The following is an 18991-nucleotide window of genomic DNA, read 5'->3' as shown; positions in this document are numbered from 1 at the left end:
TCACATTGACATGACCACTGCAGTATGCCATATGCTTCTTTTTTTTCCTGTGTACATGAATTTAAAAACACGACGATAACGACATTTTATATAATTTTCTCATAATTTTCTTTTGATGTTATAAGAAATGCACTTCATATGATGAAACTGAGAAGGGATTTGAATGCCTTTATATACCGTTCCATTGAGTGGCTTGACGTTAGATGATTGTCGTCTAGTAATGAGACATCTTGTTTAAAGGGGAATTCGTTGCATTCATAAATAATTCGTGGGTTTGTGCTTCGTGCCTTTTGCGCATTTAGGATGAATATCTTACGAGGAGTTGTTGGAAGGTAAATTGCCCGTGAAGGCGTATTGCTCAGTGCAGAGTCCTTCCAGGAAAGGGTTGTGTCCATCATCACTGCCCCTAGTAATTAGGGGTGGGGGTTTTAACCCAGAGCCTCGGGGCTTTGCTGCTCAGCGGTCTCCAGTGCTCTCCAGTTAGGAGGGGCTGGTTCACATTTGGGTCTCCTTTATCCATTAGAGTTTGTAACATTTTCTTATTCATTTGCATAAGCTTTTTTTTTTTTAAACTTAAGAAAAAAATCACACAATGGATACCTATTTATTATAGAAGGATTTAGATACTATTTAAAAAAAGTAAAAGAAAAAAAGGCAAAAAACATCTACGATCTCATACCCAAGATTACCATGTTGGCAGTTTAACATGTATCTTTCCAGAATTTGTTTATTCCTATGTAAACATATACATAAATATTATAAATATTCCACAAAATAACATCATTCTTACCCATGTGATCATTTAAAAATTTTTTTAAACATCTTTGACATATCTGTCAATAGGTGAACATCTAAATGATCACTTACGGCCAGTGACTGACCTAAGTTCCTATTCCTGGACGTTTAGGATAGTTTCCTTCCCCCTCCCCCCTTTGCCATTCTGAAGGGTGCTAGTGAACGTTCCGGAACATACGCACTGCCCAGAGCAGACTTGCCGCTTTCGTCCATCCGGCCCACGTTCCCCGAGGCTCTTCTGTGCGCCGGCGCTGGTGCTGGCACGTGAGGCCTGTCCGTGAGCAAGAGCTTAAAAACCTCTACCCCAGACCGAGGGCCTTGTAGTGGGAAGGTGGACAAAATGAACACCGGAAATAAGTTAAACGGCACGTCGTTCGGTGGGAGGTGCTCGGGGGATGCTTATTTAAACGTGCGACGTTTCTGCCGCGTTGGCCCCCGGAGGGCTGCGGTCCGGGTGTCTGTTGGTTCTGTCGTCTGTGGAGCCGGCGCCGAGCGGCGATCCCGCTTGCCCGGCCCGACGGCTCCCCTCTCGCCCTCGTGCAGATCATGGGCGAGACCTTAAAGGACCCCGTGATCAAGAGATGCTGCGAGGCCCAGAACCGGCTGGGCGACCTGCACAACATCAGCGAGGGCCTGGAGAAGTGCCAGAAGAGCCTAAACGACTACCTGGACTCCAAGAGAAACGCTTTCCCGAGGTTCTTCTTCATTTCTGACGACGAGCTGCTCAGCATCCTCGGGAGCAGCGACCCGCTGTGCGTCCAGGAGCACATGATCAAGGTGCGCCCCCCGCCGGCCCGCCGGAAGCCGCCGCGGAAGCTCGGCAGCTGCGGTTTGCTCCGTCCCAGATCCCCGAGCTGCTACGGGCGCGGGGGGCGGGCGCTCAGTCCGTTAAGCGACCGGCTCTTGGTCTCGGCTCAGGTCATGATTTCATGGTTCGTGGGCTCGAGCCCCACATCAGGCTGTGTGCTGAGTGTGGACTCCGCTTGTGATATTCTCTCTGTCTCTCTCTCTCTCTCTCTCTCTCTCTCTCTCTCTTTCTCTCTTTCTATCCCTCCCCCGCTCACTCGCAATCTCGCAAATAAATTTAGAAAATAGTTTAAAAAAAATTAAAAAAAGAAATGGTGCTGGGCTTTCATCTGAAACATAAATCTGATGAAATCCACTATAGTCTGAAATTACAAAAAATCCCACTGTTGTTTGTTGCTCTTTTTCTATAGCCCCAAAACACTCTTCTTTTTTTTGGAGAAACTAAAAAGAATATAGCAGTGCACAAAGACTAATGTAATAAGCAGAGAGGTGGTACAGGACAGTGCTTCGGCATGTGGACTCTGGCCTCAGATTGCCTGGGTTCAAATCCCAGGTCTACACAGATTTGCTGTGTGACTTTTGGCAAGTTACTGAACCCCTCTGGGCATCAGTTTCCTGTCTATTGGGGAAAACCCAATAGTTACCTGCTTCAGTGGAGTCGTTCTTAAGATGAAATGAGTTCGTATGTGTAAAGCACTCAGTGACCGTCTCATAATGTTGGCTGACATGACCTTATCCACCACCCGGAATTGACTGGTAACTAACTTGTTACCAGTGAGTCCTATTTGCTTCTCTACACCCTCTTTGTGAGACAAAGCTGTAGAGAGAAAGTTGCCATCCTCTTTGCCCCCATCACAATCCTTGCTCCCCCTTCAAGAGGCAGCCACTGTCATGACTTGGCAGTGATTCGTTCCAGCCCCTGTTTTCATACTTGTACATGAACGCGTGTGTATCTGTGAACAATACCGACTGGCAGGAAACGCAACAGATAAAACTTTCTCTGGTGATAGATGACCAGAGCATGGCCAGAACGAATCTTGATCGGCTGGTCAAAGCTGTATATTTAGTATCAGCCCTCGGGTAGGGCTTCCCAGCTGTGGCAGTGTTGATCAGTGGGCCAGATAATTCTTGGCTCTGTGTGTGTGCGCGTGTGTGTGTCAGGGGTCGGGGGCTGTCTTGTACGCTGTGGGACGCTTGGCAGCATCCCTGGCCTCTACCCACCAGACGCCAGGAGCATCGCTCTCCGGTTATGACAACCAAAAATGTCTCCTGATGTTGCCCAGTGTCCCCTGGGGGCAGAATCATTTGTGGCTTTGAAGCAGTGTGGTGGAATGATTCCTTTATTCCAGATAAACAAAGCGTTTGGGATCAAGTACATAACTCCATACTTTCCCTTTAGTTAATGCGGATTTCCTTCCTAAACCAAAATTTGTGTCTTTGATTTTTGTCTTTTTTTCTCAAAGGGGAGATGTGTGTGTGTGTGTGTGTGTGTGTAATTTTTTTATTTAAAAAAAATTTAATCTTTATTTTTGAGAGACAGAGAGACAGAGAGAGCGAGCGAGCATGAGCGGGGGAGGGGCAGAGAGAGAAGGAGGCACAGAATCCGAAGCAGGCTCCAGGCTCCCAGCTGTCAGCACAGAGCCCAACACGGGGCTTGAACTCACGGACCATGAGATCATGACCTGAGCCGAAGTCAGATGCTTAACCGACTGAGCCACCCTGGCGCCCATATATATGTATATAAAGTTTGTTTATTTTTGAGAGAGAGAGAGAGAGAGAGAGAGAGAGAGAGAGAGAAAGAGAACACAAGCGGGGGAGGGGCAGAGAGGGAGAGAGGATCTCAAGCAGGCTCCAGCCTAGATCAGAGCCGGATGCAGGGCTTGATCCCACGAACCACGAGATCACGACCTGAGCCAAAATCAAGAGTTGGAGGCTTAATCGACTGAGCCCCGGAAGAGGTTTATATTTTGTTACCACTTTCAAAAAAAAATATTTTACTGTTTCAGAAAAGTGCGTATCGTAGTACTTCATTTACCAGTGGCCCCTTTTGCAGACCCTCTGGCTTTATTGTTTAAAGCCTGTTGCCTTTTCCTTCTCCTCCCTGACACGCGGAGTGCCTAGTCTTATACCCTGGGTCCTAAAAGACTCATCTTCCCCCCGAGTATCATTCCGGATCAAGAACAGGCAACAAATGGCCAGTGTTGAATGTGCTGGAGGCATATCTTGCACGGTGTTTGAGGTGACCCTTCCGACCTCATCTTGTAAGTGCCATGATTACATCTCTTCCAGGCTGAGAGAGGAGAAGCAACTTGTCCAAAGTCACCCAGCTGGGCCGTGGGGGAGGGATTCAGGCACGTCTCTGACTCCTCAGCCCTGGGCCGTTTTGTCACCGGGCCTCTTCTGTCCAGATACCTCTCTGTACCCGCATGTACTCTAGAATCTCGCGTGTGGGGAGGGAGTGTGTCTTCTTTTCCTTTCTTTCCTTTTTAGCCCCAAACAGACCTTTGCACAGTGCGGGATAGACGCGCGCACCCAAAGCGTGCTGCTGGAATGAGCAGCTGGGCGAGCGGACGCCTATTTGGTGCTGGCGTCCCGGGGGCTCCCGTGCGTGGTGGGGGGCTGGCTGCGGGCCATTCTTGGGCTCCACCGTCCAGCGCACGGATCGCAGAGTGGACTCTCCCCTGTGTTGCAGATGTATGACAACATAGCACTGCTGAGGTTTAATGACGGGGACGGTGGAGAAAAGCTGGCGTCTGCCATGATCTCAGCAGAGGGTGAAGTCATGGAGTTCCGGAAGATCATACGGGCCGAGGGGCGCGTGGAGGACTGGATGACAGCAATTTTGAACGAAATGCGGAGGACCAACCGGCTGATTACCAAAGAGGCTATTTTTAGATACTGTGAAGACAGAAGCAGGTAGGGTCGTAAATGTGAACGTGTGTCACTTTATTATATTAGCAGTCATAATGGATTAATATTAAAGGCTTGGGGTAGATTGAGTGACGTTCCAAATGAAGTTTTCTTTTCTTGGAATAGCTAAGTTAGCCCGCGCCTTGTCTGTCTTTCAAGGATCGCCTAATTCAGGACTTCTCAAAGTGCGGTAGCATCGGACCGACGGTAGCAGGGCCCCTGGGAGCTTGTGACAAATGCAAATTCCTGGGACGGACTCCACCTCAGCCCCACGGGGCCATCTGTGTATCTTATAAGCTCCTCCCCGGGGATTCTGAGCACGCTCAGGCGTGAGAACCACTGGCCTGGTGACCCAACAGAAACCAGGTGTTCAGTAGGGTTCATCCGTGTAAAGTCGTTTCTAAGATATTTAACTGATGTCAATCACGCCTTGATTTTTCTGGCCTGAGAAGCTTCCAGGCACCAAGCTGAGCCACACCTGCTTCTCATCGAGCAAAGGGCTGGCTTTAATGTGTGGTACATACGACATCTTTGGATGACTGGTGCCATTAGATTTAGGCGGGGCTCCCGGGAATATATTTGGCAGGGCCTTGATGGCAGACATAAAATCTCCATTATTATTTTAGGAGTGCAGTCCCTTTGATTTTAGACACTGAAAAACATCTAGTTAAATAAATGAGCAGAGAATAGCCTTACAGTTGGATCATCATGATCCTATTTTTTAGGTGCTATAAAAATTGGTTTATGTCCTTATGTCTATCAAGTATACGTAGATATCTTCGGTAGTGTGCTGGTCATCAAGCTGGTTTTCTGAAGCAAACAAACAAAAACCCTTTGATTTAGAGGGTTTGTCAATTTACATGGTGTAGATACTCCCACCATGGCTGATTTCAAAGCTAGCGGAATAAGATAAGTGGTTTGAACATCAGCCTGCAAAATTCCCGAGTATTTGGCGGTAAACTCTGGTGAACTGGTAGGAGACAGCTCCTGTACGTTATCAGCCATATTCATTAATTGAACTACTATTTATCGGACTCCTGCTCCGAGCTGATCGCTGCGCCAGATGCTCATACAAAACTGAACGAGACCGAAATCACCGGCCCCCAGGAGAGGTGATCACGGAGCATTCTGCAGTCTCCTTAATGCCCCCAGATCAGAAGAATTTTACACCAGCGTTCGTTTTCTCGACATCAAAACTGCCACGTTGCCAGGGTGCTGCTGTGTGTCACAGCGTGTGGTTGGTGGGAGACAGTCAGGGAAGGGAACCCCATGTGTCTGTATTACTCCTTTCCTCCCCAAATCCCCTCCGCTCGGGCACTGTCGTTTCTAACGACAAGCGTGAGTAGTTGAAATGAGTACATTGGTTTATTTGAGCAGACGTGTTTTGGCTTCACTGAGAAGACAGGCCCAGGGATACACAGCCCCAGAAAGCGCCCCTGTCCTGGTATTTGCCAGACGCCATCATGGTCACCGTAGCTGTGCCCTGAGTCACGTTATTTTCTCTGCTCGGCTTGCTTCTGCCTCTCCTGATTTCCAGCTTCCTAGGTTCCCCATCACCTTTGTCTAGTGTGTAGGGGTCATAATTATAGATACTATTTAGGTTTTCGAGGTGCCATACAACTTTAAAGCAAGGTGGTATAGCCTGATCTTTTTTTTGTTTTAAATACACTTTTAAATTTATTTTGCCATTAATTGTATGTCATCAGGATAATGACGTAGTAATTCACGGTCACTTTTCCTGGATTGGAACTTATAGCTCTGGGTCTGTTACTTATTTTTTTTTTTTAATTTTTAACGTTTATTTTTGAGGGAGGGAGAGAGAGAGAGAGAGAGACAGAGAATGAGCAGGGGAGAGGCAGAGAGAGAGACAGAGACACAGACTCCAAAGCAGGCTCCAGGCTCTGAGCTGTCAGCACAGAGCCTGAGGCGGGGCTCGAACCCATGAACTCTGAGATCATGACCTGAGCCGAAGTCAGACGCTTCACGGACTGAGCCACCCAGGCGTCCCCAAAATGTAAACATTCTCATAATGTTCCCATAACATTAAGTCATTCTGAAAGGTCTGTTAAGGCGTCTTTTCAAAGCGATCTAGCAGCTCCCTACACGGTCAGCTGTCACGGTCTCACGTGCGCGTGTGGTCGGCTCGGGCTTTTCCTGTCTATCCGGAAGACTTCTTGCCATTTGCTTGCCTAGAGCCCTTCCTTTGCCTTTCCCCATTCCGCGTCAAAGAACTAAATTCTTCCAGGGGCTGTTGTCTGGTACCAGTCCCTCGAGCGGGTGCGCCGTTTCCCCTTTAGAGTCGACTGGATGCTCCTGTACCAGGGGATGGTGGTGCTGGCCGCCAGCCAGGTGTGGTGGACATGGGAAGTGGAGGATGTCTTCCGCAAGGTGCAGAAAGGGGAGAAGCAGGCCATGAAGGACTATGGCAAGAAGATGCACGAGCAGATCGACGAGCTGGTCACTCGGATCACCACGTCCTTAAGCAGGAACGACAGGAAGAAATACAACACGGTCCTCATCATCGACGTTCACGCCAGAGATATAGTCGACTCCTTCATAAGAAGCAGGTGAGGCCCTTCCGGGGCGCCGGTGTCTCACGGCGCGTCCGGCCCCGCGCTTCGTCTCGCCGCCTCTCTGACCGCGTCTCCCGCTTGTCCCCTTCCAGCATCCTCGACGCCCGGGAGTTTGAATGGGAAAGTCAGCTGCGGTTTTACTGGGACCGGGGGCCGGATGAGCTGAACATCCGCCAGTGCACCGGCACCTTCGGCTACGGATACGAGTACATGGGTTTGAACGGGAGGCTGGTCATTACGCCGCTCACAGACCGGATTTACCTGACTCTTACTCAGGTGACTGGCCTCCGGGACCTTGTGGTTATCAGCTGCCTGTGGGTTTCTCGCTGAGCAGGATTAGGGTGATCGGAGACACTGTACCGGGTTGACCTGTGTCCCCTCCCTCCCGATTCACGTCCGCTCGGAACCTCACAAGGTGACCTTATTTAGAAACGGGGTCTTTGCGGATTTAATTAGTTAGGGGTTGGGAACACCCTGGATTAGGGCCCTGTAGCCAATGACTGGTGTCCCTGTGAGAAGAGGAGAGGACACGGAGATACAGGAAAGGTGATGTTAAGAGAGGCCGGGGTTGGAAATGACGTGGTCACAAGCCAAGGAATGCTTGGAGCCACCAGAGTGAAGAAATCCCTCCCAGGAGCTTTTGGAGGGAGGGTGCCCCCTCCCCCCTCCAACAGCTCGATTTCAGACTTCCAGCCCTAGGTTCTGTGAACGAATACGCTTCTGTTGTTTTAAGCCCCCTACTTGGTGGTAATTTGTTAGGGCAGCCCCAGGAAATTAACGCCGATAGTGAGGGGCATTGTTTAAGCCCCATAAATGAGTTTCAGATTGGAACGTGACTGGCTTGCCGCCTTTTGGGATTGGGCTGTTGCAGGTTCAGGTGGCGCCTGAAACCCCCGTCAGGTTTAATAATTTGCTAAAAGGATTCCCAGAACTCAGAAAAACCATTACAGTCACAGTTGTGGTTTATTATGGCAAGAGGACGCAGATCAAAATCGGCAGTAGGAAGGCTTAGGACAGGGTCCGGGCGAGACCAGGCGCGAAGCTTCAGCTTCCTCTCACGGTGTGGTTGTGCAGACGGCATTATTTCTTACAGCGGTGACACGTGGCAGCATGCATGAAGTATTGTCACCCAGGGAAGCTCCTCAGAGCCTTGGTGTCTAGGGATTCAGCTGGGGACTGGTCATGTAGCGACGGCTGATCACCCCGATGGCCGACGTTAGTTTCCAGGCCCTCTAGAAGTCAAGCTGATACCATGTGGCCCAAGGTCACTGTTCTCAGGACATTCCAGGGGCTTAGAGGTCAACTCCTAGAATCTGGAGACAAAGGGCCAAACCTTTCTTTGGGGAGGACTAATCCTTTACTGCGCAGATGAACGTGTGTCCGTGAGCCCCAACTCTGGGACCTACCGGGACCTTGTCCTTAGTGTAGGCGCAGATTCTCGCATGTTGCTTCATCCTGGGTGTACTGGTTCCTACATCATGCGGTGGGGGGTGGTCGGTAGCGGTCAGTGGGAAAACACAGAAAAGAAACGTTAAGAATGGTGACTATCAGAAAAGGTGAGTGTGTCGGATGCCTGGATGGCTCAGTCGGTTGAGTGTCTGACTCTTGATTACGGCTGAGGTCATGATCCCACCATTGTGGGATCGAGCCCCTCGTTGGGCTCCATGCTGAGCATGAAGCCTGCTTAAGATTTTCTCTCTCTCTCCCTCTCTCTCCCTCCCTCTCTCTCTCTCTCAAGTAAATAATAAGAAAGGTGAGTGTGAACTTGTCCCTTGCCACATGTATATATTCCACATAGATTATCGCAGTGCTTTGGGAAATGACACCCGTTTCCTTGTGGGAATCAGACCAATGTATGTTTTGCATTTCGCTCATAACAGGCACTGTCCATGTATCTGGGAGGGGCCCCTGCTGGCCCAGCAGGTACTGGCAAAACCGAGACCACCAAGGATCTAGCCAAAGCCCTGGGCCTGCTCTGTGTTGTAACCAACTGCGGTGAAGGCATGGATTATAAGGTAAGGCCTTGTCGTCACTCCTGGTGCTGTGTTACTGGGCAGAGAGCTAAAAGCGGGGCATGGTGGGAAGGCATTTCACCTCATTCTCTTCCATGAAAACACATGGAGGCGGCTGGAAGAGTAGAGCTGAGAATCTTTCGCCCCCGGTCCCAGAACGTACACGTGTCGGCTTTGTTAGCAGCTTGTAGAGCAAGCGTCGCAAACAGAGATGCCACCAGAGCCACATAGATAACGAGGAAAGCAGCAGATAGAGACAATAGGGAGTGGTGAAGACTGTGGCCAAGTAGAAGGCAGTGCTTCGGCTGCGGGGGGAGCCACTGTTTAGCTGCGGTTGTTACCACTTGGGAAAGCGGACCTGGTGTTGCTAGAGTTTCCAGTATTTCAAGAGAGGCCAGAGATCTGGAGTTTTCCATGCAAATCCTTAATTTGTAAAATCCTGTGAATGGGAGCTGGCCCATGAGAGGGTCCCGGAAGTGTTGCCAGAAAGATCCATTCGTGGGGTGGTTGGCCAGCTGCCTCTCCGCCAACCTGATGTTCACTGTCTGCTTTAATTTAGGCGATGTCTCCGCAAACGTATCGCTTGCAGTTTTAAAGATAAAAATTGCCCTTGTCCTGCCATTTCTTTCATTCTAGGCCATTGGGAAGATTTTCTCTGGCCTCGCCCAGTGTGGGGCCTGGGGCTGCTTCGACGAGTTTAATCGAATCGACGCCTCTGTGCTGTCGGTCATCTCGTCCCAGATTCAGACGATCCGAAACGCTCTGATCCATCAGGTGCCCACGTTCCAGGTGAGGCTGAGCGCGGGGCCTGCCTGGCCCACATGCTCCAGGGCGGAAACCTCACCAGGTGCTGGGTAGTCGCCCTTCCGGACCAGGCTGCTGACAGATGATTTGACAGACTTCTGCTTTCAAATTGAGATGGTTGGGTTTTCCAAAATTATCAGCATCTTTGACAATTAAGGACTGTGCTATTCTAAGAACTTCGAACTAATTGCAGACATACGCAAAGCTGCTATCGGTGGGCAAGGCAGTGTTCTCAAATAAGTGATGTACAGAGCCCCCTTTAAAGGAGAAAAACATTCGTGGTCACTTCCCAAGTTTGAGAAAAAAGGCAGCCTTAAAGATTAATGTCCCATGGGGCGCCTTGGGTGGCTCGGTCGGTTAAGCATCCAACCTCGGCTTAGGTCATGATCTCACAGTTTGTGAGTTCGAGCCCCGCGTCGGGTTCTGTGCTGACAGCTCAGAGGCTGGAGCCTGCTTCGGATTCTGTGTCTCCCTCTCTGTCTTCCCCTCCCCTGCTCACTCACACATTCTCTCTCAACACAACAAATAAATACAAACAAACAAACAAACAAATACAATCCATTCCATCTGACGAAGCTGGATGAGAATTTGGAGAAGCACGATCTAACTATATAATTCGCACACTCCAGAAGTGGGTTCTGTAACGAAAGGGACCAGAGTGGCCAGACCAGTCCCCTGCACCAGGGCCTCTCTGATCCCAGTGTACTTTGCCGCCCCTCCTGCCCCTGTGTCCCCGTGTGCCCTGCACTCTTGTCACCTCATGACACTCGCCCTGTAGGCGCACCATGTCTTGTCACACCGTATGTGTCCCTGTCTGCCTGGAATCGTCCGTCCTTCCTTTGTGCCTGAAATCTCCTATATATTCTCTGAGGCCCTACAGAGCCTCAGAAGTTCGGGACCCAAATGGTGGCTCAGGCTGGTGCGGATTCGCTTGGGGGTACCTCCCTGGCCCTAGCCACCCGCCTGCTTTCCTCCCGGACCTCAGTGTGGCTCATTGTCGAGAGGTTATGTAAACTAGGTACTGGTAAACGTGTTCGGGATTCCCAGAAAGGCTTTGGGTGGATTTCCTTTTAATTCGTTCTTCTGAAATCGTTCAGGGCTGGGCTTACTGCTTGTGAGGGAGGGAAATTGAACCTGCAATGCGTTCAGGTTAAATAACAAATAACCCGTCCGTCATCTCCGGGGGGGGGGCAGTCTGGGCCTCCTGTGGATATTGGGACATGGGTGGGAGTGGTCTCAGTGCAGCCTGGGGGGACGAGACAGGGGGAGCATCAGCTACCTGCTGGGCTGCCCCCCTTGTCACCGAGGCCACCTGTGCCTCATAAAAATAGAATTTCCTATTTTTTGTCTCTATGGTGGACCAGCGAAAGAAATAAAATAGTAAGCTCTTAGCAAAAAAAAGTTGAGGCAGGTGAACCTCAACTGTAGGCTAAAGAAATTCAAAATGTTGAGATTCCTGCAGTTTGTTGGTCCCCGAGGCACCCGGAGGATGAAGAGGTGGGAAGGGTTGATGTCCAGGCGCCCGGGGGGCGGGGTTGAGGCTGGATGCGGGGAGTCACAGGTAACCTGAATGAAAATCCACTCTGCGTGGGGCGCCAGACTGTGTGCTCGAGCACAGATCGCCTCGCTCAATCGCCAAACCTTGCGGAAAGGGAAACCGACTCAGAGAAGTTAGGTAACCTGTTGGGGCTCACACAGCACCTCGGACCATCCCCAGGCTGCACTCCTTCCCCCCCAGCTGCCACTTCTCAAGTGTGCAGACCCTTGATTTGGATCAGAGTTTGGGGAGGGCAAGGCTTGCCCCCTAGAACACTCAGGCCCTAAGCACAAGGGCTCTACGTTTAACACCCGGAAACGGAAGGGAGCTGAAGGTGATGTCTGCCGGCCGTAACCCCCTTCCTTTCCTGTCACCCTCCAGTTTGAAGGGCAGGAGATCTCCCTGGACTCGAGAATGGGCATCTTCATCACCATGAATCCCGGCTACGCTGGCCGCACGGAGCTGCCCGAGTCAGTGAAGGCCCTCTTCAGGCCCGTGGTGGTGATCGTGCCTGACCTGCAGCAGATCTGTGAGATCATGCTCTTCTCGGAGGGCTTCCTCTGGGCCAAGGTGAGGCCCTGTGGTTGCCCGGCCCAGGCTCCGCCCTGGCTCTGCTTTCGGACTGGGGGCTTGGCAAGTTTGCATTCTGTGTGGCTTGCTTGCTGTGTGTGTGTGTGTGTGTGTGTGTGTGTGTGTGTGTGTGTGTGTCTCTCTCTCTCTCTCTCTCTCTCTCTCTCTCTCTCTCTCTCCCCCCCCTTCTCCTGCCCCTTTTAAAAATTGTGAGTTTTATTTTCAAATAATTTGACTCCCAAGAAGTGACAAGCAAAGCGCAGGAAGTTCTGTGTGCCCCTTCCCCAGGGATGACACCTGACACCCCCAAGGCTGATTGTCAGAACCGGGAAAGTGATGCGGGCGCTGTGCTTTTAGCTCAGCTACAGACTTTATCTGGATTCCATCGGGTTTGCTTGTTCATAGAGCCGTTCCATCTGAGCACCCGTACGTCCGTTTTCTTTGTAGAATGATGTCCCTTTGCTCTCGGGTCATTTTCTTTCTTTCTTTGTCATTATCTTTGATCACAAAAGACGCTGGCCAAAAAGATGACTGTCCTGTACAAGCTGGCCCGGGAACAGCTCTCCAAGCAACACCACTATGATTTTGGACTGAGAGCCCTGAAATCGGTGTTGGTAATGGCTGGAGAGCTGAAGAGAAGCTCTTCGGAACTTAGAGAGGTAGGGACCACGTGTACCCACGTCCTCTGGGTCTTCGGTTCCCACGCACCTGACAACAGCCGGGATGGGTGATGGGCCACTATATGGTACTCATGGGAAAGGTTTAGCCTTAGCTGTCACTTCACTGGGTTGCTGGCCTCAGTTGGGTCTCTTAGCCATTATATGTTTTGTTTTTTTTTCTAATTTGACTTATTACCATAGGTCAATTTCAGTGTCTCCACGGCACCACAGTTTCTGATGCCTCTGATCAATGCATAATTGCAGGATGGTGGGGTGGAGGGATGGGGATAAACCCAGGCCTCAAGAAAGCACGAGTACGAATTTTGTGTCTTTTTCCGCTTTGCAATGAAAGCACAGGACCTACTCTGAAGGAGACTTCAGTCAGTGCTGCTCTGTGGGCAACAGGCTCACGTTTTTCTCTGGAGACTGTGCTGACAGTGCTTGGTGTCTTATAATTTATAGAAAATTTCATTTTATATTTCATAAGAGGATTCCTAGACCAGTCTCCGGGTCTTTCAGAAATATCTTTGAAGATGTCCGTTTCGTTCCATCCAGGATGTGGTGCTGATGAGGGCCCTTCGAGACATGAATCTGCCCAAGTTTGTATTTGAGGACGTCCCTCTTTTCCTCGGTTTGATTTCCGATCTGTTTCCTGGACTGGACTGCCCGCGTGTTCGCTACCCCGATTTTAATGACGCCGTAGAGCAGGTGCAGCAGGAGAACGGCTACATCGTCTTACCTGTCCAGGTAAGGCAGTGTGAAATGACTTCACGGGCTTCTTCTGGGTCCTTTGCATTGTTTTTGTTTTTGTTTTTTCATTAAAATAGAAATGATATAACATTTACTGTCTTAACCATTTTTCCCTGCTTTTTTTTTTTTTTTTTTTTTTTTTTTTTTTTTTTAGTGTGGTAAGGTACACCTACCATAAAAATTTCCATCTTACCCAGTTTTAGTCCAGGGTAGTAGTGTTAAGTGTATTCATATCGTGAAACAGATCTTCAGAACTTTCCCATTGTGTGAAACTGAGACTCTGTCCCCGTTAACCAGCGACTCCCCCCTCCCCTCCGCTTCCCCAGCCCCTGGCACCTACCTGGTACCCAGCCTTCTGCTTCTATGAATCTGACTCCTTTGGGGACTTCATGTAAGTGGAATCCTGAGGCATTTGTCCTTTTGTGACTGGCTTCTTTCACTTTGCATGTTTTCACGGCTCGTCCGTGTAATAGCATGTGTCGGAATCACCTTCCTTTTTAAGGCAGAGTAGTTTCCCACTGTATGTACACATCACCCACCCATTGTTTTTGGCATAATATGATAACTGAAGTATTTTGCTTTGGGGTCCAACCATTTAATGTTCTCTCCCCACCCCGTCTTTTTTTTTTTTTTCCAGAGTCACACATATAACGAAAATTAAATTAAACGTTACCGATAAGATTTTGATCATCTCAAGTCTGTAAGGTTGTATATGTCGTCATTAAGCCACGAACTGCCAGAGTGTTCTGCTGAGGGTCCAAATGCCTAAAGCTTCAGGACCAGGGTGGCCGCCTCTGGTCGGGCTCTCTCGGGGCATCAGGCTACCCAGAGGCCTCGGGCTGGGGCAGCAGGTACTGGCCACAGATGAGAGAGCTCTTGGCACCTTTCCTGGCGCTGAGGTTTTCCTCTGGATGTGGTTGTTTAAAACAGTGTGTTTTCTGGTGGGAATGTAAAATGGTGTAGCGGCTATTAGAAAAACAGCCCGGCAGTTCCCCAAGAAGTTACACACAGACTTAACCATATGACCTGTGTACCTCCCCAAGAGAAGTGACATGTGTCCACACAAAAACTTGTACACAAATGTTTGTAGCAGCATTATCTGTAAGAGGGGAAAAATGAAAACGTGCAAATGTCCACCCGTAGATGAATAAGCAAAATGTGATCTATCCGTGCAATGGGATTTTACTCAGCCACGAAAGAGAATCAAGTCCTGACCCACGATATAATGTGCATAAACCCTGAAAACGTGCTGAAAGTAGCCAGACACAAAGGCCCACATATACCGTGTGATTCCATTTATGTCATTCCATTTATTTATGGAGAGTGGGCAGATCCGTGGGAACAGACAGCACATGAACAGCGCCGGCAGCTGGGGGCAGGGCTTGGAAGGGTTGACTACGGGTGCAGAGTTTTGGGGGTGGGGGAACGTGTGATGAAAACCCTCTAAGATTGCATGTCGTGATTGTGCCCATACTAAAACCCACCGAATCGCACACTTGAAATGGGTGAACTGCATGGTAAGTGAATTATAGCTCAATAAAGCTGTTTTAAAAAAAAAGCTGTGTTACGCTAGCTACCAACGTTTGCCCCACAGGTGGATAAAGTGGTTCAGATGTTCGAGACCATGTTGACCCGCCACACGACCATGGTGGTGGGGCCCACGGGAGGGGGCAAGTCCGTCATCATTAACACCCTGTGTCAGGCCCAGACCAAGTGAGTATGACCCCGAGGAGGGGGCCTCGTTGCCCGGTCGTGGTGGTATCACCTAGTTACACTTTGCCTTCTCAATTCCTGGGAGGTTAGGTTTGTCTTAAAACACTGCCTTTTTTTTTTTTTTTTTTAAATCATGAAAGTAAAAAGTTCATTCGTGTTTGAAACTACATACAGCTACCACGGGGAAGACATTTTCAAGCCAGGGTGTAATCCAGTCAGAAAGGAATGTGAAACATTTTTAATACCTTAGCTTCATGGCCACCAGTTATTTTCATGACCCAGTCAGCTTCAGAATCACATGCAATACAGAGTGAAACAAACAGTCCTGAAAACTGAAATCTGAACACGTCAGTGTTCTAAACATCACTTTAGACTCGAAGTGGCTCGATTTGTTTCATTGCTGAGTTAGTCCACCTATTTTATTTATTTTTGTTTTTATTTTTTTAAGAGAGAGAGTGAGCTTTCCTTTTTTTTTTTTTAATGTTTATTTATTTTTGAGAGAGACAGAGACAGAATGCAAGTGGGTTAGGGGCAGAGAGAGAGGGAGACATAGAATCCGAAGCGGGCCCCAGGCTCTGAGCGGTCAGCACAGAGCCCGACATAGGGCTCGAACCCACGAACCATGAGATCATGACCTGAGCCGAAGTCAGATGCTTAACTGACTGAGCCACTCGGGCGCCCCTAGTTCACCGATTTTAGAAGGCAAAACAGTGACCCTTGTGTGCATCACCCTGTGACCGGGATCATCTGTGAGGGAAGTGTTTCACAAACAACCTTATAAAGATATTTTGAAAATTAACTGGTTAAATTGTATTTTCTTGGTGTTCAGGTTGCTCCTTCAAAGTGAGGCAGGACGCTCACCATTATGCGACCCTTGTTATGGTATCAGAGTGGCCAAAAACAGAGTGTCTCCTCCCCAGATGAGTTAACCATTGCCAGCCCAGTGGGAGCTAGGAAAGGGATCTCACACTCCTGATACAGAACATTCTAAAGACCTGGAGTGAGTTGTCGTGCCCATCCTTGTCCTGAAAACAGGTTTTCTCACCTCGCGCTCTCCTCCTAAGTAATAACTAGGTCCCAGAAAGACTTTGCTGCATGCGAATATTCCAGCAAAAATCTAAATCAAGACTTAACGATCTTTGTGATGTGAACATTTCTAGATAGTCTATATAAGAACAGTGAGTAAGTGACTGCCATTTTTCCTTAATTCTTCTTATGTTTCTTATGAGAAGGCCAGTGGACAGTGGCTCCCTGGCTTCAAGGGGGCTGCGCCGTAGCCCTCCTGCCTTTTGTTCTTTAATTAATTCATTGTTAGGTAGTTGATAGAACTGTCACATACGTGTGTGTATTTGCACGCCACTGTTATTTTTAGGTAGTTAATTATAAACTGTTTGTGCGAGGTGTGGTTTCCTGTAGACGAATTCATCCCATCGTGTTGCAGGAATTTGCAGGCATTATGGTGGCAAATGCCCCATCCACACGGCGCACAAGGTCAGCAGCACAGAGCAGACATCCCGTAGATACGAGAGATTGAACGTTAGTGGTCCAAGGGTGTGTTACGTTGTCCTGGACGACTGTTGTCTCCTGTACGCGAATTATAAAACCTTTATGTAAATCGTCACAGGCACGACTACGTAACTTAGCTTCTCATTGCCCTGAAAAGGCAAGGCTCTGCCTTCAGTTCAGACCTCGCTTGTGCTGGGGCCATATTTTTGGTGAAACATGGTTCCCTTGCATTAAAAAAAATTTTGTTTTTAAGTTTACTTATTTTTGAGAGAGAGACAGAGTGTGAGTGGGGGAGGGGCAGAGAGAGAGGGAGACACAGAATGTGAAGCGGGCTCCAGGCTCCGAGCTGTCGGCACAGAAGCTGACGCAGGGCTCGAACCCACGGATCGTGAGATCATGACCTGAGCCAGAGTCGGACGCTTCACTGACTGAGCCACGCAGGCGACCCTGTTCCCTTGCATTTAGTGTCAGCCATTGACGGTAATGGAGAAGCCCAGGGGAGAGTTTGTGTGGGTTGCGTTTGAAATTTTGGACTGGATCCCAAACATCTGACCCCCGCCTAGGCAGCCCAGACTGTTTTCCTAATGTGTAGGCCACCTGGACCACAGCTGCAGCCTCTCTCCTTGGGTTTAGGCTCGGGCTGATGACAAAGTTGTACATCCTAAACCCCAAAGCCGTGAGTGTCATAGAGCTCTATGGCATCCTGGACCCCAGCACCCGAGACTGGACAGACGGGGTGCTGTCGAACATCTTCCGGGAGGTCAACAGGCCGACGGATAAGAAGGAGCGAAAGTGAGTACCTTTGTAAATGGGAGAGAGCCTGGGTTAGCCTCATATTAATTATCTGAATGTTATAGGTAAAGAAAAAAAAAGACAACGTATAGTATTGTAGTTTCATGCATGGATGCCCACAGACTTAGAGTCAGATGGCGAAGGCCACTCACAAAGTGCCAGATGCATGTCAGTTCTCTGTGTGTTATCTCTGTCTCCTCAACTGCTAGGATACTCTGCTCTCTATAAGGATACTTGTCCTTGGATAAGGGCCCACCTGGGTAATCCGAGATGCTGTCATCTTGAGATCCTTAACGCCTGCAAAAATCTTTTCTTCCCCCCACATAAGGTCACAGTCACAGGTTCTGGATGGACATATCTTTTGGGAGCCACCATTCAATCCGTTATACATGGATAGGGTATATGAAATACTTTCCTTTGCTCTTAACCTTATCATAAGAAAAGTTGGTGTCAAAACCAGGGACCAATAGCAATTGATAGTCTCAGTTTTAAGAAAAGACTGAGACTGTGATCCTATCCGTCTCCACACACAGCTGCTGCTCAGCTCCAGCAGATTGTTCCCAGGCAGGAGCGCAGGTCTGTGTTTTCAGCCTTCCGGGTTGCAAGAGAAGCAAGAAATTCAGATTTTAGTGTGAAGTTGCATTATTCTTCAGTGTCAGTGACTGACTCACACAGATATTATGGTTTGTTTGTTTTTTTCCTTTTGATTTTATGGGTCAAACCTCTGGACCAAGTTGGGTGCTCTGTGTCAGGTCCTGGCTACAGAACCCTGGGAAAAAGACATTCGTCATGAATGGAGAAGGGACACCAAGTTCCATAAGAAAGCCTGGCTTACTTTTCTTGGGTTGCTATAGGTATATTTTATTTGATGGTGATGTGGATGCTCTGTGGGTGGAAAACATGAATTCGGTGATGGACGACAACAGGCTGTTGACGTTGGCCAATGGTGAGCGCATTCGGCTTCAAGCGCACTGTGCTCTGCTCTTTGAGGCAAGTAGTGATGAAAAATAATTTTTAATGTGTCTTGCAGTTAAGCATTTAAATGTTTATTAAATTGGTAATAAATATAGATGACCAAAGAAAACCCAAACAGTGCAAGAAGAGTTTTTATGATGAGGACAACTCAATACTTCCCTCACTCTTCTTACTCCCAAGAGTGAAACTGCTTTTCCCTCTGGGTTGTTTCTGCTGATCATTATCCTGTTGTCTGTACATGACACACTTAGCATGCTGTTTCTTCCTGTATCAAGTTTACACAGTATCTACGCTATGACTGCTATGAAAGCGAGAGTTCATCTCTCACAACACTAGCTCACTCCCCTCCTCAGAATACTAAACTGATTGCTACATCAGTTAAATCAGTAAAAAGTATTTGCGTTATTATGAATATGGAAATATTTACTGTAGAGCCAACTAGTATACTGCTATTATGTTTACTTTCTTTTTGAGCCTTTTTTTTTTTTTGGTCTTAGTTTGTAGTTGCCCTCTTTTTTCTCTCACACTATTTGCCTTTAATTTTCTTTTCATTTGTTTTTGCAAACTTTCTATCATAGCCTCTGAACC

General features: G+C 48.6%; 1 protein-coding gene across 1 annotated transcript in view; it reads left to right on the top strand.

Annotated features, from left to right (window-relative positions):
- DNAH10 (dynein axonemal heavy chain 10) overlaps positions 1–18991 on the top strand; it is a 144675-nt gene that overhangs the window by 68071 nt on the left and 57613 nt on the right. Inside the window, exons 29-40 of the mRNA XM_047088495.1 lie at positions 1339–1572; positions 4295–4518; positions 6810–7079; positions 7178–7361; positions 8966–9100; positions 9734–9886; positions 11820–12008; positions 12521–12667; positions 13223–13414; positions 15012–15130; positions 17270–17428; positions 18283–18418. Of these exons, the coding sequence (XP_046944451.1) occupies positions 1339–1572; positions 4295–4518; positions 6810–7079; positions 7178–7361; positions 8966–9100; positions 9734–9886; positions 11820–12008; positions 12521–12667; positions 13223–13414; positions 15012–15130; positions 17270–17428; positions 18283–18418 (2142 nt within the window). The remainder of the gene's footprint in view (positions 1–1338; positions 1573–4294; positions 4519–6809; positions 7080–7177; positions 7362–8965; positions 9101–9733; positions 9887–11819; positions 12009–12520; positions 12668–13222; positions 13415–15011; positions 15131–17269; positions 17429–18282; positions 18419–18991) is intronic.

Source organism: Lynx rufus, unplaced genomic scaffold, assembly GCF_022079265.1.
Source record: "Lynx rufus isolate CCGP_SWC_20201006 ecotype Redwood Valley unplaced genomic scaffold, mLynRuf1.p SCAF_24, whole genome shotgun sequence".
Classification (NCBI taxonomy): Eukaryota; Metazoa; Chordata; class Mammalia; order Carnivora; family Felidae; genus Lynx; species Lynx rufus.
This window is presented reverse-complemented; position numbering and strand designations above follow the sequence as displayed.